At 38.9% G+C, this 22489-nt stretch overlaps 2 protein-coding genes across 4 annotated transcripts; both read right to left on the bottom strand.

Moving 5' to 3' along the window:
- Nucleotides 1-301: 301 nt before the first annotated feature.
- Nucleotides 302-7489, bottom strand: LOC143282103 (tRNA (guanine(26)-N(2))-dimethyltransferase-like). 3 transcript variants are annotated; one of them, XM_076587604.1, is made up of 6 exons: nucleotides 7424-7483; nucleotides 5129-5183; nucleotides 3612-4200; nucleotides 2827-2917; nucleotides 1858-2243; nucleotides 307-1253 (listed from the first exon to the last, which is right to left on the bottom strand). In XM_076587604.1, the coding sequence occupies exons 2-6, from the start codon at nucleotides 5148-5150 to the stop codon at nucleotides 1208-1210; spliced, it is 1134 nt and encodes a 377-aa protein (XP_076443719.1). In that variant the 5' UTR covers nucleotides 5151-5183; nucleotides 7424-7483; the 3' UTR covers nucleotides 307-1207. The 3 variants fall into 3 exon arrangements, with proteins under 3 accessions (XP_076443717.1, XP_076443718.1, XP_076443719.1); XM_076587602.1 differs by having other exon boundaries at nucleotides 302-1253; nucleotides 3612-5183; nucleotides 7424-7489; XM_076587603.1 differs by having other exon boundaries at nucleotides 306-1253; nucleotides 1875-2243; nucleotides 3612-5183; nucleotides 7424-7489.
- Nucleotides 7490-10973: 3484 nt separating this feature from the next.
- Nucleotides 10974-18399, bottom strand: LOC143282102 (peptidyl-prolyl cis-trans isomerase B-like). The gene is made up of 5 exons (XM_076587601.1): nucleotides 18196-18399; nucleotides 15030-15146; nucleotides 14096-14201; nucleotides 13480-13664; nucleotides 10974-12057 (listed from the first exon to the last, which is right to left on the bottom strand). The coding sequence occupies exons 1-5, from the start codon at nucleotides 18280-18282 to the stop codon at nucleotides 11917-11919; spliced, it is 636 nt and encodes a 211-aa protein (XP_076443716.1). The 5' UTR covers nucleotides 18283-18399; the 3' UTR covers nucleotides 10974-11916.
- Between the last annotated feature and the right edge of the window lie 4090 nt (nucleotides 18400-22489).

Raw genomic sequence — 22489 nt, 5'->3', positions numbered from 1 at the left:
GTATCAGAGACAACAATGTTACAGATCTTGCAAATCCAATGAGCAAGTTATCAGCTACAGGAGAAAACACTATTAATGTGGTAGCATATGTTCTCTCTGACATCAAGATCTCATGGGCCAACTGTTTGTCACTGGTTTGTACTGACACTCCTGTTATAACTGTCCCCCTTTTTTGTGCGTACCTGTGTACTGTGGGGACAATGGTGCCTGTGACTCTTAACAGGCTGCTGATGTGCATGTAAACTGAGTTGTACATTTTCACTGGGAATACTGCAAAGAAAACATTTTCTGGAAAGAACATTTTTATTTTTTGGAAAGGAAGGGTAACATCAGGTAGGCCTAATCTCCTATTTTATTCTAACAACATACATGTGCATGGTGTAATTGCATGTTTGTATGTCATAAAGACATTGCCACCACAAAATATGAGAAGTTTGGTGACAAGTGACATCATACGCTCTTTCACCCTTAGATAAACTGTTGTACAATTTACAATGTATGATTGCATGAACTCACCTTCCAAGTTTCAATTTCCTGGAGATTCTAATGTTTGTACACTGTATAATGAATCATGCTTGTGAGTACAACTATAAAAAGAATTCAGACCCAAGGAGAGTTAAACTTCAAAGAATCTGAATGCAAGTGGGTTAATTACATCAGTGCTCACATCCTGTGGTCCAGTACTGTTCATTCATTGAGAAAGTGCTGAATGAAGGCAAGCGCTTCTTAAAGATCATTCAAAGGAATGCTTTCCTTCTTTTTTTGGTGGTGGTGGTTTTGTTTTTATTAACGGGTCTGGTTTGCAAAAGAAAAACTAGTACTTTGTAAAATCAGAACATGAAATTGAAAGAAAGTCAGCATTATTCTAGACTTCTACCTCTTGTGTTAATGTGTTCCAATATTAACATGCAACAAAAAAAACTTAGAACACTCAAACCTTCCAAAAATGATATGTGAAACTGGACAAAATGGTTCAAGTCTCAAGAAAGTAAACTCCATGCAGCTGTTGCTACTAGCTGTGACAAGAGAGAATTTTATTTCCAAACCAATCTCACCCCCTTTCTTTCCATTTCAAAATCACAGTCAACAGTCTGATACACAAACTTCAGTATCTCTAATCACAGCAAACTGAACAAAGTACTTTCTGATGGCATACACCCAAAGTCTTTTTTCACAACTTACAATGTACTTCACTTCAGTCAGCTTGCTACATCTGATTTTGCATGCTTTGGGCTGACTTCTGCTTCTGAAGCCTGCAACATACACACAAAAACAAAATTTTCCCTTAAAATTACAAATAGTATAAGAAAGCATGTACATTCAAAGAAAGAGAAACCTGACTATCACTTACAAGCTTGTGTGGGACCAGGTCCAAGTGTCACTCTTGTGCACACTTTAGTCTCAAATTTAGAAGAAATGCATCATCTGCAGCTGTAAGATGGTAAATCCTTGAATTTATGAAGTCAGTAGTTTTTATGTCCACTGACAGACTTTCAATTCAGGAAGTAAAAAACATGTCCATTTCTACACCATTCATTAAAAAACAATTATACTTCCTTTTTGAGTGACTGACATATTTCATGAAAAAAGGTACCACTATCCTAAAATGACGTTTCTCAAACCACTATAAAAAAAGTTTTTAAAAGAAAAAAAGTCATGTTTCAAAAGTTTAGTTTTTTTTTAATTAGCTGCAATAACAACAATTCATAAAAATACCACCACCAGCCACTTTGCTCTTGCTTTTTTCTACACCTACTGCTCAGTGATCTCGCAAAGATCTCATCAGCTGATGTCAAAGCAATGTGGTGTGCTTTATAAACTGATGCACCAAATTACCGCAAAGCCAAAACTACTCACAGAAAATTCTCTTTCACCTGATCACACGGTCTCTTCAATCCTGCCGCCTTCCCATCACCACCGTCTTTCTCTCCCTCTGCCATGTCACCAGGACTGCTGTCCAACTTTGTGTCACTGCCCGTGTCACTCTTCTTCACTGCTTCCATCTTGTCGTTGCTCTCCTTTCCATCGCACCGTCGGGCCCGGGGCTTCGGCCCCCAGTCGCGTTCCGGGTTTTGCTGCCAGCGCACCAGTCCTTTCTGACGGGACACTGGGTTAGCGTCTGAGTGAGGGGCGAAGGAAATCTCCTGCCCTGGTTCCTTGGAAAGGATGGCTTGAGCGACAGAGCCTTCCGTGAGGCGTTTGGCGCTCACTGGGTGGTCTTTGACCCACCACCGCATGATGTCCTGTTAACAAGTTTAAAACAGCAGGTTGCTGTGATGGTAATAACCCAAAGAGGAAGAAAGCCTATGCTGGGTTAGTGGATAAGCAAAGCAAAGGAATTAAGTTGAGCTATAGTCTATTGATAGCATCTGTCACAATAACAGATTTTTTAACACCAAATTTTATAACTTTTCTGTTAGATCCATACTAATAAAAAAAAAAAGTATGAATAACTAATTAATCACACAAATAATTATATTTCTAATGAACTTAAAGACACACACTTACAAATTATTCTACAAGTTCAACACAATATCCATGCAAATTTCTTTCAACATTGTCCTGTTTTACCTTTGCCAAAAATGTAAGCATTCAGACACGTGATAAGAGTTAACGCTAACAGTAACAGTGATTAAATGATACATACTGAAAAATCTTAAATAACAACAATAAGAATAAAAAGTGATGCGGGCATTCAAAGTGATTGCAACTTCATCATATGTGTCAAGTTACTCTTGCCAGTAAATGAGCAATCACACAAAAAATCTTAAACCTTGAATGTATGATATGCATGCACAATTTAACGAACTCCAGTGAGAAACCTACCCAAATAACTGCAGGCGGGGCATTAGTCTTGTAGGAATTTTTGGCTGCATGTGACAATGACACTCGGTAACCAGCGTTTAACAGAGCAGACCTGCACAATAAACAAAGAACTTCTTAAAAACTCCTACTTAGTTTACAACTGTTTAATCCTATTGTTAAACCTGAATAAAAGCCAAGCCAAACCAAACCACTCCAAATAGTCTATTCATTACAAGAAAACAAGATGTTGGTGCATGAGCTGGGAAATGTATTTTCAATAAACTGAGCATTTTAGGCTGTTTCTGAATTAGGCCCAATCAACAGACGGACCTTATTTAAAATATTCTTTCATTATACAGTTTATAGTGCCAATCAATCTTACAGCATTAAGATTAATCCCACATTATTTTTACTGCCAGAGGAATTTTGATGTAACAAACTACAAAGTAACCCTTTTTTAGGGGCAACATTCTCCCTCAACTTTTAAAGCCAATTGTTTAGTCACTGAAACAGAAAATGTATTGAAATATTGGGATGTCTGGATTCTGCACACTAACATACTGATGTATGTGCATATCATTGTGTACAATTAAATTTCACTAGATCATATGCAAAACACAAAACTAACAAATTTAGCACTCAAAGTAGCACTGTAGCAGATCATTATTGTAGACCTATGCTCCTCAATGAATTCAAAGGAACATGAAATTTCATATCAAGACTATCAGGTCAGATGAACAATAATTCAAAACATTTTAACAAGTTACAATCAAGTTTTGTGAGCACATTCCACAGCGATTACCCACCTCATCTGCACCATGTTTGGAGGAGTACAGTGCAGAATGTTGCAGACGTCATCCAGAATGTAGTAGAGAGGAACGTCTGGCAGCTCCTCCCTTGCCACGCTCAGCATCCCCTTCATCCTCTCGCTGGTCTTGAACAGGCCCTGGTCCCTGTCCACCCGGCCCAACATCTTGTCCAGAAACGCTGCGTCATGGAGGGGGGCTGACCAGATGGGTCCCCCTATCTGGTGTTTGTGGCCACAATGTTCACACGTCGGCCCTACTGGGGGGCCTGAGCCTGGCACAAACTTGTGATTGTCACCTTTGGCGGGAATGGCCACCGCCATTGGCTGAAGAGCAAAACTGCCACAGCCTACGCAGTTGTACACCATGGATGTTTTGGTCACGGACATTTTCACCTGCTTCTGGCTAGTGAACAGCTGGACAAACACTCTCACGTAGAAGTCAACACTGAGAGAAACGAGGGGGACAATGTAACGCGAGTAGCGGTTTGCTTGAGCTTCCAGGCAGTGTAGCAAGACTCTTAACGCCATCTCATGACAGTACTTGGCTCGAAGAGACAGAGATCCATACTTGGCAAAACAGGTCTCCCCTGCATTTCCACACAACACTGCAGCATCAGTGCAGGTAACGCACAGTAAGCCACCATCACTCACTGCCTGTACTGCAGCATCTAGAAACTGAGATGCACTGCCGTATGGGTCTAAGTCAATGACATCAAATCTTTTATCATAGTCCTTGTTTTGGTACATCACCATTGAAGCATCACCATAACTTGATTTGACACGACCCTTCAAATCATTTTTTATTATGTTCTTTTCAATGAATTCAACTGCACCTTTGTCAAAGTCATTTGCAATGACTTCTTTCACATGTGGAACCTCTAGTCCAAATCTGATGGACCTCAAACCTGAGGCAGATAATCCTTCAAAAATCCTGATACCACTTTCAGCACTACATTTGCCCTCATCATTTCCATTAGTCTCGGACGGAGACATTCCTGAGACAGAATCCCCATCTGTCTTTTTCTGCTGTTTGTGTCGCTTCTTGCCTGTGCTTGAAGTCTGTTCAGCTAAGAAATCTTCAGCAAACTGAGAAATGATGCATGTGGTCAAATCTCTATTGAACTCCTGAACAGGGTTATAAAACACAGTCTTGGGCAGCAGTACCTTTGCTTTGCCTTCTGCTATCTCCTGAACATCCTTATTCTCCATTTTTCTGCCACTAGACTCTCCTGCTTGACCAGAATGATTACACTGAAGTCTACTGATACTTGAGCCAGACTGATCTAAGGTCAAAATATTCCTGTTTATCTGCAACCATCCAAAGCTGCTACTGTTGAAGAATGAAACAGTCTGAAATAGTTTACGAGTAACTGAGAGTTTGAGAAAAGCACTGTGAGGGTATGTTAAAAGTAATGCAAAATGTGATCTGCAAATCATTGAAATGAATGCACGTGGTTGTTCTCTTTGCAAAAGACCAACAGGAGCTCAGTAGGTCAGCTTTACACAAAGTATCACCTTCCTTCCAGCAGTTGGTCATGCAAACTGATCTGGAGCTTTGTCTTGTGAAGGTCTGAAAAAGATACCAAATAGAGAGTTAAAAAACAATACAAAAAAACTCATTAAAATCAAAAGAGTATATCATTATCAATGTTAAAATATATACAGAGCATACTAAATACTGAAACAAACATGATTCTACTTCTAGTAGAACTGAAAAATTGAGGTGCAAACCCAACACAGTATGTCACCATTATGAGTGTACACGGAGTCTTGTAATGTGGAATAAATCTAAGACAGACAGACATGCATCCTTACAAAATCAATATGGCAAATTAAATGGTATATATATATATATATATATATGTGTGTGTGTGTGTGTGTGTGCTTAATGGATGATAATCAACCAGTTGATATTGTTTATCTTGATTTCAAGAAGGCATTCAATTATGTCCTGCAAAAACTTTTGATAAAAATCCAGTCTCATGGTATCCAGGGTGGTGTATTTCAGTACATCAGCAACTTTTTACAGGGTCGTTCACAAAGGGTATGTGTGGGCAAATGTTTATCAAATAAAGTTGATGTTTTCAGTGGAATCTCACAAGGCAGTTATAAATAAAGCTAACCAAATGATTGGAATTATAAAAAGAGTTTTTACTTTTAAAGATAATGTTACCCTTTTGAAATTATATAAGGCTTTTGTTAAAGCAAGGTAGGGATGTGTTTATGAAAATGAATACATACAGGGATATATGTACGAAGCGATATATATAAACTTCCATCAACTCAAGTGATGTCAGGAATATGACAATGAAAAGAGATCGAGGCAGAAGAAATAAGCGGCTGTACAAGCATACATGTAGCATGCACAGATATTCCCAATTAAATGTGTATGTGTGCATAAACAGTAATGGAAAGGAATATGTGTATGCACATGACATATTTAAGAGATGTACATGCACATATGCATATTGTGCCAGTATGCAGACACAGAGTTCTGGGCATCGTGTACAGAATGACGCAAATGCAAATGTGCATATATTGCTATGTGGGAGGTAACCTACTTCCGGGAGGTTATCGGCCATAGCTACTTTCGTTTTCTCCACATAGGCGGATAGTAGTTTGCACAGGACAGGAATTGGACTCCCTGCCGGAGTCTGTATTAGTGGGTCACGGTTAAGTATGTGCAGTGAAATTCGATTTTGGGAATGTTGTGTGGTATCCTATATGGCAATATCAATCAATAGCTATAGAAAATGTTCAAAGGAGAGCTACTAAAACGCTGAAGGAATGCCAGAATATGACATATGGAGAAAGATTAAAGTATTTAAAATTTGCACTGTCTGGTGGGTCAAAGGATTAGGGGAGATTTGAAATTTTGATAAAGACATACAAAATTATTAACAACATTGAAGACATTGATACTAACATAAGTGTAACCATTTTTTTACTCTTCGCCAATCAAGCATAAATAGAAATTCTGAAGGAAAAATATTTGTTTAATCATTTGCACCAACAAAAGAAAATATAACTTATATTCGTGTTGTGAACATGTGGAACTAACAACCACCTTCAGCTGAATTTGCAAAAGATAGTTTTAAGTACTTTCTGGACTGCCATGTTTCTTCCACAGTATAATAACATGGCAACATGTTTTATGAATCTGATGAATAATTGCTTTGATATTGCAATGCAGACCAAAACGATAATACAAAGCGGGTCGCGAGGCCTAAAGGCGAAAAATGCTTGTCCCTAGTACTACTACTAGTAGTACTCCTGGCGCCAGAAAAATGGCGTTCAAGGTTGGCTGGGGATTCCTCTGTGAGGTGCATGAACCGGTACGAAATATGGCCTATCCTTCATCCGAAAATTAAGTGCTGTATGTTCGCGGTTAATTTTCCATGATCCGATCGCATCCAAGCGACATCGGCGTTCTGCTTGTGCTGCCACTGGCGATATTACACAACTATTATAGTAATTTTCTGACTTCACCTTAGTTGCAAAAGTGATAGCTAAACATGTTTTTTCTGCATTCCCTTGCCATGCAGTTATGATCAGTAAGAGTTTATGACATAACTTAATTTTTTAATTTCGAATGTATAAAAGTTTTGGTTCCTGCATGGACCACGCTTTACTCCCATGAGTCTCACTCTCAGGCCGATGCGTCATTTCGTGTCAACTCAGCAACAGAGTGGAATATATAATAACTTTAGATGTCACTGTGAACTTCACAGAAATGAGAATTCTGTGAGCCGATAATTAAAGTGCGCAAGTTGCAATAGTGTTTTACTGAAGCAGAAATCCATGATTTACCTCTGCGAATACTTTTGCAACTTTTGATCATATTGTGTTACAAGATGGTCGGCCAGGAAGTCCCGCAATGCAAGAAAGATAGCGTTGCAAGCAAACTTCCGTTTTCGAACTTACGGTCTTTTCACAGGAAGCTGGTCAACCTGCACCAAATTTAAAAAAAAAAATAATACCTTGTTGGAAATTAACGACTTAACAACTAAGGCAAAGCGTAAAATACGTTTTGCCAGCTCAAGCAACGACACTCAGCAAAGAACACAACAGCCATTTCACTGTCTCATCATTTTTATATGGTTTGGTGGTAGAAAATTCATTCTTGAAGCTCATTGATCAGTGATAATCAACACATTATATTAGTTTCAGTTTCAGTTTCAAGGAGGTGTCAGAGCCTGCAGACTGATTCGTATATGGAACAGCACATCTGCTTGACAAAAAGAAAGAAATACAGAAAGAGCAGATGCCTGACCATCACAGAAATTCAATGTGTTGGTCATATTTTGTTGATAATAATCATAGCTTTTTTCTCCTCCCATTCCAGTGTCGTTTTCGTTGATGTTGATTTTGCCCAACAACACTTCCTTTTTGAAGAAGATGTCAACAACATGTCCAGAAGGCAATCTTTCTTCTTCTTTTTTAATTGATGTTTTTATTAATGACGAAAGAATCTATTTTTCATATATATATATATATATATATATATATATATATATATATATATATATATATATATATATATATATAATGGAAAACCAACAACAACAACAACAACATTTCTTTCACATTTTCCAGTACATTTTCTTCATACTTGTTTTTGATATCATTCTTCATATTTTCCTTCACATTTTGTGTTATCACTTCATACTTCACATTTGTATTTCTTCACACCTTGGGGCACCCCGAAACCCCAACCTTCTAATTGTCAACTCTACAATCAACCAACTAAGCCAAAGAAGCACCGCAAAAGTACAACCCAAAAAGGAATTTATATCATCACGAACTGTGTGTGAGAATGTATGTACTGCCGTGAAACCTATTAAAAAGCACATTATGATAAATAAGAATAGCACAACGACATTATACAAGAAGAATACTGAGAGGGAGGGAAGGGAGGAAGAAAAAGGAGAAAAGGGAGGAGAAAGAGAAAGATGAACAGAGGGTTGGGCCAGGGAGAGGAAAATTAGACAGACCAAGAGAGAGGGAGAGACCGAGGTGGGGAATAAAAGAAAGCAGGTGGAAAACAACAATGGAGAGAAGGAAAGAAAGTCCAAAAAAGATCTGTGATTTATCGGGAAATGGAGTTTCACCTTTTCAATTTTGGGGAACAAACCCAGATTGTGGCAAACCCAGAGAAGTTTATCTCAATTGCCTCCCATACATGGTCTTGAGAAGGACTTCCTGTTCACTGTTTTCCCCCACACACTCGTCCGTGGTTCCTCCCCCCCTCCAATGCCATGCCCCCACTGGTCTAAAAATAGAATGGATATATACAAATCAGTGGTTTCCCCAACCCCTTCCCCACTCTCTCCCATACATATTCGTGTAACATGCACACACACACACTGCACGTGCACACACACACACACACACAGAGATGTGTGTGTGTGTGTGAAAGAAACACACACGCACATACAGATATAGAACTTGAACATAAAATTTGTATTCCATGTGCCTTTTCATCTTTCCATTCATGCCTTAACATAATTATGCAACACAGCATCAGTTGTTGCTGATGGGTGTGTGTAGGAATACATTCCTCTATTTCTCCTCCCGTTCCAATGTTGTTGGTATTGCCCAGTATCGTTTCTTATTTGAAGCAGTGTCAATGTTGTTTCCAGCTGGCAATTTTTTTCAAATTGATGTTTTTATTAATGACGATAGATTTTATGTTTCTAAAATTGAGTGGCATAAATGTTTCTTGGGTGCAACATGTTTTGCATGGACATGTACATTACTCAAACAGTTTTTGTTGTTTTATTTTGCTTTGTATCGGCAATTAAAAAAGTGAATAAATTGAAAAAGACCTTCACATTTTCCAGCACATTTTTCTTCCCATTTGTTTTTTCAAATCGTTCTGCACATGTATAGGTCATTGATCAAGTCACGTGTCAATTCCTTACATCACAATCGCGATCCAAACTGGGCAATATGTGGCCTGCAAAAGCTGCCGCTGTCACTGTCAGCACCAGCTGTCACCACCAACTATTTGTCACTGTGGCTGTGAACGTCGGGCTGTGACTGTCTTAGTTACCACCGTAGTGCCACTGTGTATTGTTATTTTACTGCGCAAGAAACAAGCAGGGTTAGTTATCACCTTGCAGTTTAATGGAAGTGACTTTAACAAGGACGGTGACAGTGATAGAGCGACAGTAAGAGTGACAGTGATGTTGCAGTGAAAAGTGGTGTAATTATGATTTATGCATGGGTGGGAGCAAAAAGTTTTCACAATACTAAAAAGTCAGTTGTGACATGTTCCTGATCAACTGCATGGGATTATCAAAGTAAATTGTGTTGCTACATATTCACTTTCTTGAATGATTAATTAAGGTGAAAGAAATAGTCCTTCTCAAATACAAAAAAATATCTAGAGCTTTTCTTTTTTAATTGCCATCTTGATCTTCTTTTATGCAAATCAGATATACTGCTAAGTTTATAATATATTTTACTGAAAATAATAACATAGGAAAATAACATATTTTATTCATTTTTTCATAGGGAGATTTAAAAATATATATACAAAGTAAAATAAGATTCTCCAGCAATCATATCCATTTTACTCAAGTAGTTTTTGTTTTTTACAGTATGGCCAATCCGTTTGTTATTTGTAATTTTTTTCCCCAGCATTTTATTTTATTTCACTATCAGTCTGCTTACTTTCTTTATGTTATTCGTTTATTCATTCATTATAATAGTTTAATGATGTATCCATTGATTTGTATATGCCTTTTTTCTTTTTTTTTTCTCTTCAAGGCCTGACTAAGCACGTTGGGTTATGCTGCTGGTCAGGCACCTTGCTTAACTGATGAGGTGTAGCGTACATGGATTTGTCTGAACGCAGTAATCCCTCCTTGGGTAACTGTACTGACATGCATCGTCAGTTTGTCCAGTTTACCTTACTGCCTAACTTACGGAACCTTCTGTGTTATATCATTTTCATGTGTCCATTCAGCATAATTTTACTTTTTGACATTTTGGATGAGCCATTGATATGTGCATGTGTGTGTGTAAGTTAGCTGTGGGCTTGTGGAGTGTGCTGTGTGTGTGTGACTTTGCTGTGGGCTGGGGGAGTGTGTTGTACAAGTATCGTGCCTTTGGATGCACATAACTTCCATTCTGATTATCAAAATGCATTATATTGTAGTGTAGTTGCTTTCTTGAATGATTTTTTCACCACATCCACATATTTGTGAAAACTATAAATCATGATTATAAAGTATAACAGTAACACTGTACGTGCGAGAGAGAGAGAGAGAGAGAGAGAGAGAGAGAGAGAGAGAGAGAGATAGACAGGCACAGAGAGGTACACAGACACAACGTAGGTATGAACAAACACATGTTTTTAAGATGAATGACAGTTTATTAGAAAAACAACAACAACAAAAACTGCTGTATCAGTTTTCTCACCAAACACTAAATAACACCCTGTGACCTTCGTTTCTAATTCGTATTAGCCAACAAAGTGACTATTTGCTTAACACTGATTTTTCTATTTGAACTTTTCAAGAAATTTGGTAGAAAATCAAAATAGTAATCAGAGATGACAACACCATTTCTTTCCCATTTGGCTATTCCACAGTGAAACAGGTTGTGAAGACATATATAACAGACTTCAAAAATTTGTTTTCTTCCCAAACAGATTATAATGTAGATTTCATTTTTTAAGTGCTTAATCATTTTCATGATAAATGAGAAAGACTTGCAAAGTGTATACTTTACATGAAGAATAATTATAAAATATCTCTCACTACAGATACATCATTGGGTTGTAAAATGTATATGATGTAAAAAAAACACAACAAAAAACAACCCACAATGAAATATGTGCAAAATTTCAAAAATACAGAAAAAATCATTATCATCACTGGCACATGAAACATGATGTAATGACAACAAACAGACCTCCATCAGTCCCATATTCACTCACAATAACAAAACACTCACAACATTTCTGATATTCTGCCCGATAAATACATACATACAACTAAACATTGTGCATATTCTACACGATTGAACAACATTAATTTTTTTTATGTGAATTAAACTGATGAATCCACCTGAAAACCAAATATAAAAAAACTTCCTACCACTAACAACCAACATTATTTTTTCTATAATTTAAAAAAAGAAAAAAGAAAACAAGCCAACTGAAATTTTGTATGTTTTTTTTTTTTTAACAAAAAAAGAGAGAAAAAAGCTCATATCCCCAGAAGAATCATCATCCATGTTCACGTAACAACAGTTGATGACATGCACAAACAACAGAGAATGGATATGGATTTTTAGGCATTGTCTGGGACACCCTGTTTGGAGACGGAAAAGGGTTCCTCTACAGGCAATTCCCCACAGCTGGCAATGACAACATCCTTCACTGGCTTGTCGCGTTCTCCAGTCTGCGTCTTTTCAATCTTTCGCACAACTTTCTGCAACACATAAAATGCTCCATGAGCAAAGTAGTCTAAGATGACTGTCTCAACATTTAACGATGACTGATACTCTGCCACATACAATTCTGAGTTAAAGCCTTTATCACTCATTGTTCATGACTAAAGCAGCTCATACCATACTTTCTAAGAATAGATTTACTCTCAGCTGCATAATTTGGGGAATTTTAATCAGCTTATTATGGCCCAGAACATAATCAAACTCTGAATTAATATGACCTTTTAGTTTAGAAACCCTTCAAACTACTAAACAATGTTATACGTGAATAAATATTTGCAAGACAAAAGTAAATCTTTCTTTCTCTAAGTTCTAACACACTCATACACTCTGACTTCAGTGGGTCGCAATTATATGACAACAGCCAGCATGCACCGCCCTAGATAACACAGAACGGCTGCCTACACAGGAGTTGAAAACTGCCATAAACCATTTCATCAGAATGAAGTGACGGACACAACAGCTGAGTGGCTAAAGCACTGGACTTTCCATCTGAGGGTCCCTGGTTCAATTCCCTGTCCGGACGCCTGGTGGGTAAAAGGGTGGAGATTTTTCTCATCTCACAGGTCAACAGATGTGCAGACCTGCAAGTGCCTGAGCCCCTTTTGTGTATGTGCATGCAGAAGATCAAATACGCATGTTAAAGATCCCGTAATTCATGTCAGTGTTAGGTGGGATATGGTAACAAGAACATACCCAGCATGCATACCCACCCTCTTCTCCACCTTCCTGAAAACAGAGCATGACTGCCCACATGGTGAGGGTAAAAACGGTCATAAATGTAAATACCCACTCATGTGTACAAGAGTGAACATGGGAGTTGCAGCCCACAAAATACATGTGACCTGTGCGAGTTGCAGCCTCTGCATGCAGGACAAATATCCTTTATTATTAAGTTTGTTTTCTTTTTCTTTATCATCCTTTTTTCTTTTCTTTTTTTTTAAACAAAAATACCTTCCTCGTTCTATATGTGTAAAGGATAGTTTCAACCACACACACACAAAAAAAATATTTAAAAAATCGTATGTTTACTAGCTGAGGTAACCTTTCACATCATGTAAGTGTAATAATTGGATTAACTGTTGAATACCGACAAAAGAGTGGTTAGAGAAGGAATTTTCCATAATGATTCACAATTCAGTTCTGATGTTGTACAGATTTTCTCTCTCTCTCTCTCTCTCTATATATATATATATATGACAAATGTGTCACAATACCTTCAAATACTTTCTCAAAGACAGGAACAGGAACAGAAACCTAACTATGCCACAGTTCGTATAAAGTGTTATGGATTTGTTTGTTGATTTTTTTGTTTGTTTTTGTTTGTTTGCTTGTTTCCAAAAAGGAGACAATCAGCGAATGACAAACATGTCTGATAACACTGATTATACTAAATTCCTTACCATGCCTTCCAGAACTACTCCAAAGACCACATGCCGTCCATCCAGCCATTCTGTTGTTTTAGTGGTGATGAAGAACTGGGATCCATTAGTGTCCTTTCCAGCATTGGCCATCGACAGCCAGCCAGGTCCATAGTGCTTCAGCTTGAAGTTCTCATCAGCAAACTTCTCTCCATAAATGCTACGACCTGTTATGAACAAAATCAATGAAAATTCTTTGTGTATGTGCATGTAAATTATGTATGTGTGCAGATATAACCCATAAATGCATAACTGCCATGAAGCACGGAAAGAATTTCTGTGATTATCACCATGAGTTCAATTTAGCAAATCCTTCACACTTCAACTGTACAGATAGTACACTCGGTCAGTAATGTTTTAAAGTGGAACAGTTTGGATCAAATAAGCAGAAGGCAGCTGAAGCAATGCCCTCATCAGATTCGTATAGATCTGTTAAAGTCTGTGTAATGCAGCAAACGTCTCACCAAATAAGTAACACATAAAGCTTTGTTAGGAATAGAAGAAGTGAGATATTTTGAAAGTCAATGACAACAATAAGAAATTAAACACAGCTTTGCATCCATAGACACAAAAGAAAAACCAGCCACACATGGATTACCTCCTGTTCCATCGCCCCGAGTAAAGTCTCCTCCCTGGATCATGAAGTCCCTGATCACTCTATGGAATTTGCTGCCTTTATATGTCAGCTTGACACCATCCTTTTCCTGAAAGCCACACACATTTTACGGCATTCATAATCATGATTTTTTCAAAAATTATTCTTATTTTTCTAATGAATATCAACCTGACTAATCTCTTTACTAATTTAGAACCCCCCCCCCCCCCCCCCCCCCCGATCATTCGTTTATTGATCATTATTTTTTTCACATTTCTTTTATTTCTGAAATCAGCTATCTCCAAATTCCTTAAGTTTATTGTTACTCATTTCACTGTCATTTAATTTTCAAGATCAACTGTCCACAACTTGCTACTAATGTAAGCTGTTTAAATAATGCTTTAAAAAAAAGAAGAAAAAATGAAAACACATACATCAATTCATAAATTATAAGGAACACATGCAATGTAATCTTGAACAAGTGACACAGTATCATTACCCCTAGCAAAGAACTTATGACACTTTGCTAAGGTATCTTCACATGTGACACAATCAACATAAAGGAAATGCTACAGTATGATGACCAATACCTGCCTAACAATCAGTTTATGATTAATCACCATACTATTACTTTTTAATACTATTTCAGAACTCATCATTTCATTTATAACAATTGCAAAATAACGCTCATCACATGTTGTCAAAAATACCTGTATCAATGATAATGGTAATGTATCTTTGTATGTGTCATTGTGTGTTTTGAGGATGTGTGTATCTTACAGTATAAATTTCATAATTATGACTGTATCAATAATGTTTGTTGGTGCGCATATTTGAAGAAACTTGTGTGTGTGATTTAGTTCATTTGTGGCGTCCATCTGTAAAATTGAACCAAAATCCCCTAGACTGGCTGGAGTGACGTTAATACATTACAAACCTCACTCCCAATAGCCAATGTTTTGAAGTTCTTGGCAGTCTTTGGTACTGTTTTGCCAAACAGGCCAATGACGATGCGGCCTGCATCCTCTCCCCCAATGGTGATGTCAAAGTATACCTGTAACAGACATTTGTATAAAAATGAGATAATATCTATAATGTTAGATCTCATCTTCAGTAACAACTGAACTGTTTTAGCATACATTCGCTTGATCAAGTCATCAATGCGTGAAACTTTGAAATGGAAACGTAAGAGACATCCTTCCACTAATTAAGTCTTTCATTCAAAATCATGAAAACATGCAAGCACATTTACACACACACACACACACACACACACACACACACACACACACACACAGACCACTTTTAACAGACTCATTATCTTCATGTTCAAAGGAAGAAAAGAGTGCAATACTATTTTATGATATGTAAGTATAGCATAACTAGCAAAACTATAGGGCAATTCAATAATGAAATTAAGGGAAACCCACAAAAATTAAAACTTTTAACCACTGATAGAGAAAAATTGGAAGAGACAGGTTAGAAATAAAGTTTAAAGACATAATAACAGCATGGGAACCAACAGAAACACATAAAATAATATGTTCCTGTTCTCATGGGCAGATGATTTGCTCTGAATATTTCACTTACTCGGTAAACTATTCTCATTTTATGAACACTGAAACTCTTCAAGTTCAACTGATTATTTTTGCAGTGCTTCCATCATTTTTGACAAAATGCATGTTTAGATCAATAGATGACATTATGTCAATTTGATGAATTAAGTTTTCAAAATAAACAACAAATTAATTTGCCACTGATAACTGAGAGTGAACTAACTATGGCACTTATTCAACACAAACAGATGTGACCAGCAGAATACCAGCAGTGTTCTTGGTCCCATCCTTTATTTATCATAGTTTAAGTCATCTTTATCAACAATCTACTTGGACATGTGAAAAACAATTCCCAGATGACACAAAACTCTATGCCAGGACTGATGCTGACCATGGCCCTGAAGACTTACACTAGGATGACTTGGATCAACTATAGAACTGGACGAACAAATAACAGCTTAGATTTAATCCACAGAAGTGCTGCGTCTTCAAACTGGGAGGGACAAAATCTGAGGTAAGATATGACATGAAAATCACTGACAAAGATGAAGTGAGTCACAGCTGACCCTGGCAGAAAGTAGGGTAGAGAGGAATCTTGGAGTGCTGATTGACAGCGGTTTGTCCTTCAGGAAACAGGCAACACAATCAAAGCCAAAGCAAACAGAACTGTCAGCATAATATGCCAATCCTCTGATTACTGGTCTCAACAGACTTTTGTTCAGTTGTATAAGGCCCTTGTTTGTCCACTGCTGAAGTATAGTCAACAGCGTTTGGCAGCCTCAGAAGAAAACACTGTGCAGTGAATTTGAAGATGTGCAGTGCTCAGTGACAAAGCAGTTATCTCTGAGGAACAAAACCTACCAGGAAAGATTGAAGATCCTGAGATTGCCATGACTGAAACAATGGCAATGTATAGGGAATATGATTGGGGTGTATAAATACCTCCACAGGTATCACGACATGAAACTGCCAAAATTTGAGTTTGCGTGGGGACACAATTAAAAAAACAAACAAACATAAAAAAACAACCCACCTGACACAGACTCAGTGTTAGAGGAAACTTCTTCTCAAACAGAGTTGTTTCTTTCTAGCACAACGTGCCAGATCACTTAGTAGCAGCACTCTCTATCAATTCCTTCAAAAATAGATTCAACTAACAATCAGCGCTCAACATTAACTGTTGCCAGACTGCCCGGGGTAAGTTGATCATTATCTCAGGCAAGTAATGTCCTTGTATTTTTCAAGAAAAACATTTTCTGTTTTCAAAAACATCAGTTGCTTTCCCAATAATCATCGTCAGATACCCTCTTCATCTAGCAGATGATGCTTCTAGGTCATAGGTGGTCAGCGAAGAGAGAGATATAATGTGCAGCTCATAAAGGTGATTTGCCATTGGCTGCTATCTTGGGAGAACCAATGGCAAATTTTCTTACAACATTGATCGTCTTCTTCCCATTGCACTACACAACTCAAAATCATGGTGTTACGGATGTTACTGTCAATCCACTTTCTAAAGAGAATCGACCTCAGTGGATGAAGAGACAAATCTGAAATGTAGCAAACAGCAGAAGACTGTCTACGAATAGGAAAGAAAATGCAGTTTTCAGCTTGAATGGCTGAAAATGAAAGAATTTCTGTGGCTTTCTGACAGTCAATAACAAACCAAAGACAGTGTTTCGTCAAGGGAGAGAGAAAATTGTTTTCCGTGTTCAAAACAACATTTATCTTTTGTTAAATGCAAATAAAACAAACATTCGTTTGTGCATGTATACATGTGTGTGTTGTGCGTGCAAGCGTGTGCATTATGATGCACAGAAGTTTCTGAAAGTAGGGCAAGTGCAAGAACCATCTGGACAAGTGAATTTTCCAGTGAGCTGCCTGACTGGGCAAGTGGGAAAACAAGTGAATGTCCAGCCCCAATTGTCAGTGTCACTGGAAAAAACCTGCCTACCTTGTTCTCACAAGAGTGTCAAGAATGGTAGATTGGCACTTTTGTTTTTGCTCAGCTCAATATGCTTCCTCTGCTATGTATAATTATAGTCTTACTCGCAGCTCATGACGAACAGGCCCCTTGAAAGGGCGCCTCAAAAGTCGCGCAAGTCAAGCCAAGTTATCAAACACTTGTGGACAGTGAAGCCGAAAACGAATGTATGCAATGAGTCTGTCAAACAGTTGGGTAAAATTTATCCCATAATTACTTTGAAACTAAGTTTTGCTGAGTGAAAACTCCCGGAAAGCTTCTCTTACCTTCTCGTTACTCCCTCCTACTACTGTACTGATGGTTTCCATCCAAAGTTGCCAGGAAACCACACACCTCTCTTCATTAGTTCATATATCGTAGTGTGACATGGTGAAACAGACTCTGTGGGTGCGCAGAGGGATCGGGGTGGTTACAATTATTGCTGTTAGACTACTTCCAGACCTTTACAACGACAACTACGGACAACTGCACGTAAGGTTGTCCCATGTTGTAGTTATCATTCACCTCTCATCGCTGGAGGCATGGCAGCGGATGCTTTGCAGAAGGAAGTGAAATAAAACGCTCACCTTGTCCGTCACTTTGGGTCCTTTGGATTTGTCTGCAAATGCAACACTCTGCACAAGCAGCAAAACAATAGCTCCACAGACTATCATGATGTACAAGCCTGTTCTTGAGCAAACTTTTCGTTTAAACTTTCGGAATTCCACGATGAAAACCTTGTTTTCTCCACCGGAACCACGCGTATCAACGTGAACCGCAATGAATGAAACGGTGCATTTTGGTTGGGCAAGACTACGCCTCTGGACGCCGTCAAAGTATTCCACGTGGCATCGCAGAGTCAATTTTTCCTTGACCTCTGCAAAGACAACGAATCCACTGTTGGTGTTGTCAGTGTGGATGAACAAAGTGAGTGAGAGGGAAAGTACGTATCTGCGTGATACGCGGCTGTGCAGTGGCTTGCAAGAAGAGATAAGAATGGCTGAGACGTTTGTCCGCCATTTGTGTCTGGGTTCGATGCTTGCTCTCGCCCTTTCTCCCAAGTTTGACCGACTGCAAAATCATACTATCTATCTATAGTCTGTCTGGATGACTGGTGCCAGAATATTCAACCCGTATGATTGTGGGCCCTTAACAACGAAGAAGAAGAGGAAGAGGAGACGATAAACTGAGGCCCCATGTGCAGCACGCACGTGGCGCACTGAAAAAAGAACCGTGGGCATGGCAACCGAAATGCTATTCAGTCTTAATGTCCGGGTGAAATCCACTCTGTACACAAATTGGGAACTGATGCAAATTAATTTTGAGCACCTTAACTTGGAACCAAAGCTCTGTTGTCTGATGACCCCTTTGGCTTTGCCAATGACATGAACAGGTTTTATGCAAGGTTTGACAGGCATGATTTCCGTGCAGAGTGTGATGATCTATGTCAGTCACTTGTCTCTTGCCCTCTGGAACTGGACACAGCTGAGGTGACGAAGTGTTTTTCACGTGTCAACCCAAACAAAGCGCCCGGACCAGACAGCCTGTCAGGTCGCGGGTTGAAAGTTTGTGCAGACCAGCTTGGTCCAGTTTTTACACGTGTTTTTCAATTTCTTTTAGATAATCATTTCATGCCCCCCTGATGGAAGATGACAACTATTGTTCCATTGCCAAAGTTTTCTGGTGCTGTCCAAATGAAAGATTTCCGCCCAGTGGCTCTCACATCTGTCATTGCCAAATGTATGGAAAGAGTTGTCTGTGGACACTTATCGAAATGTATAGCTGATTACATGGATCCATTACAGTTTGCGTACAGGGCCAGACGAGGTGTTGATGATGCAACAATTTCTTTAATTGATCTAATCGCACGTCATTTGGACAAATCTGGAACATCTGTTAGGGTACTTTTTATGGATCTGTCCGCTGCTTTTAATACTATTCAACATCATATTTTAGTGAGGAAACTTATAGACCTAGATGTAACATCTGACCTTATTTGATGGATACGACAGTTTTTATGCGATCGGCCACAGCGTGTTTGTCTGAATGTCAGTTCTGGCTGGCCCATATTATCTGAAGTTATTACTGTGAATACTGGAGTTCCGCAGGGCTGTGTTTTATCCCCTTTGCTTTTCTCCCTCTACATTAACGACATCAGGTGCTCAGAACTTTTTCTCAGTCTTGTAAAATATGCTGACGACATGGCTTTAGTAGGTCTTTTAAAAGACGAGTTTTCAATTTCACAGTATTTTTTAGAAATTAGAGTCATAAACTCTTTCTTAAAGGATAACTTTCTCGAACTGAACGTGGAGAAAACAAAAGAACTTATTTTAGGCAGTGAAAGGGACACACACACACACAAAATCCAGTCATAATAGATCAGAAACAAGTGGAAATAGTGGACAGTTTTAAATATCTAGGGACTATAGTTGATCACAGTCTCACATTCAGTGAACATGTTGATGCCACTGCCAAGAAAGCTCACCAGAGACTCTTTTTACTGCGAAAATTAAGAAGTTTTAATGTTAGTCCACACATACTTGAGCTGGTGTACAGAAGTCTGATAGAAAGTGTCATGGCTTACAGTATTGTGGCCTGGTTTGGCAATCTGACTGTGAAGTTAAAGACAAAATTAGGACGAGTTGTAAACCTGGCCAGCAAAATCATAACCAAGCCCCAGCAACAACTGAACGCCCTATACCAGTCCACACTCAGCAGAAAAGCACTCCAATGATTCCACTCATCCACTTAACTCTGTCTTTCAGAAACTCCCTTCTGGCAGACGATGTAAAGTCCCTCTTGCAAAGAAGAATGTGTAGAAAAAATCATTTGTCCCCTCTGCTGTTGCTGTGATAAATGATTCGCTCAAATAATGTTTTTATTCCATTGCCTGTGATTTGTTTATTGTTGTGATGACAGTTGTCTTTCTTCCCATATGTGTGCATGCATGCGTGTGAAGAAAGAAGTGAGGGGAGGGGGGAGGGGAGAAGTGTGTGGGTGCGCGCGAGCGTGTGTGTGTGTGTGTGTGCGTGCGCGCGCGCGCGTGTGTGTATGAGCGCGTGCTCAGTTATTGTTTTTGCAGCAGAGGGGCGGGAAAGGAGTTTTACATGCTTTTTGTCTTGGTGGCGGTTGACCTTTCAACTGTGATTTCATGTTCTTAAATGGTATAATTATCTTACTGAATATTTTCTTATTATATCATTGAAATGTTTCACTTTATCTTAAAATGTAATTTTTTTGTTTTCTTACCTAAATGTTTTCTTTTAACATGATAGTTAATATGTATGCTGTGATCAAGGAAGGGTGTGCCAGTTGCTCATTTGTTTTTTCGGTTTTATCTGTTGATGAGCATTTGTCTTTTTAAATGTTATTATTATCTTACTGAATATTCTCCTTTTTATAATGATTGAAACGTACACACAAAACGATGCATGCGCGCAAGCGGGCACACACGCAACACACACACACACACACACAGTTGTTACACTCTGTAATAGTATCTTACCCACATGTTTTTTGCTGTTGTTGTTGTTTTGTTGTTGTTTTTGTTTGTTTGTTTTGTTTTGTTTTCTTTTTACATAATAATTGATGTGTGCATGGTGATAAGTGAAGGGTGTGTCAGTTTGTTTTTTTGCTGACGGGCATTTTATTTTAAGTGAGCCTAAAGAAAATTTTCTGTTTTTGGTTGAAGCAGATAATAAAGTATTTTGAATTGAATTGAATTGAATTGAACTTGATTAAAATAGAATCTACGACACTGACAAAATATACATGAATAAGATTTCACCAATTAAAGAACACACGGTACTCGTTCAGGTTTCAGTTAACGATTTATATTTTTCAGTAACTTGCAAAACAAGAGATAAAACGGAGTATTTTTAACACAAGGTTTAAAAAAGCTGAATGTTTACCATCACGTGCAGCTAATTTGAGCACTGGGTGCATCGGTGAAATATGAGCGGGCAGCCGGCCGGGGTGCTTGATATGCCGTCATATGGCTGTCATGTGTCCAAATTACTTGCTGACTTTGCAAAATAAACAAATCATAGTATAGCCGCCGGCAAAATTAAACACGGCACTAACATGTTACGAGGATGTAACATGATTTTTTTGTGTGTGCAGTGCCGCATATTTTCTTTCAGTCCTCTCAAGAGGATGGTGAGGAGGGTGGCTAGACACCCTGGTGGAATTAAATGACCCATCAAAGGGCGCCACCTCTGGAAAACTACCTGCGGCCACCTAGCTAAGGGAGTAAACCCTGACAGAAAATCCGGTGTGGGGCCCCTAGGGCGGTTGGATGGCAAACTTTGTCACTTTCCGGCAGCTCCTGCGGCCGCGTTGGCACCAAAACGTAACAGCCTTACTGTTCCTTTGGATCTGTCAGCGAGGTGGAGAGGGGGGACAAGCTGCATGGGCAACAGCCTGTCTTCCATATTACATTGCCCAGGCTTATATCCGTCCATCCATCCACAAACACCTTGCACCTAAAACCTGGAGAGGACACCCCAGCTTCGCTACTAGCACTAGCGTCGGAACAACACGTGAAGCAACAGTTACCGGTTATAAGTTAGCGCTCAATTGGCGTAGAGCCGACGCCAGGGGTTGCTTCTGACGGTGGGAGGGACCCTCGCGTCCCACTGGACAGTTACCGCCCGCCCAAGCTGGGCAGCCCCCAGCCAGTTAGGTGCTGTCCCGCCAAGACTTGCCATCTTCTATGGGTGAATGAAGATTAGGAGAATATCCGACAAGCAGGTCGTTAATTTCCGCACCAGGCAAAAAGAAAACTTCAAGAAACGGATCAACAATGAAACTGGCCTGTTGGAATGTCCGGACAATGGTGCGTGGGCTCTCCCAAGATCCACAAGACATCAGCGACGCCAG

Source organism: Babylonia areolata, chromosome 5 (genome assembly GCF_041734735.1).
Source record: "Babylonia areolata isolate BAREFJ2019XMU chromosome 5, ASM4173473v1, whole genome shotgun sequence".
Classification (NCBI taxonomy): Eukaryota; Metazoa; Mollusca; class Gastropoda; order Neogastropoda; family Buccinidae; genus Babylonia; species Babylonia areolata.
Note: the sequence above shows the minus strand (reverse complement) of the source record. Positions and strands in the feature narration are given on the sequence as shown.

Excerpts from the sequence above, each read along its gene's own strand:
- LOC143282103 (XM_076587602.1), bottom strand. The coding sequence starts at position 5,050 with ATGATTTGCAGATCACATTTTGCATTACTTTTAACATACCCTCACAGT. Across the intron at positions 2,918-3,611 it reads CCAAACATGGTGCAGATGAG|GTCTGCTCTGTTAAACGCTG; the intron begins GTGGGTAATCGC and ends TTTATTGTGCAG. Across the intron at positions 2,244-2,826 it reads CCCCGCCTGCAGTTATTTGG|GACATCATGCGGTGGTGGGT; the intron begins GTAGGTTTCTCA and ends ACTTGTTAACAG.
- LOC143282102 (XM_076587601.1), bottom strand. The coding sequence starts at position 18,282 with ATGATAGTCTGTGGAGCTATTGTTTTGCTGCTTGTGCAGAGTGTTGCA. Across the intron at positions 15,147-18,195 it reads GACCCAAAGTGACGGACAAG|GTATACTTTGACATCACCAT; the intron begins GTGAGCGTTTTA and ends TGTCTGTTACAG. Across the intron at positions 14,202-15,029 it reads CATTGGCTATTGGGAGTGAG|GAAAAGGATGGTGTCAAGCT; the intron begins GTTTGTAATGTA and ends TGTGGCTTTCAG.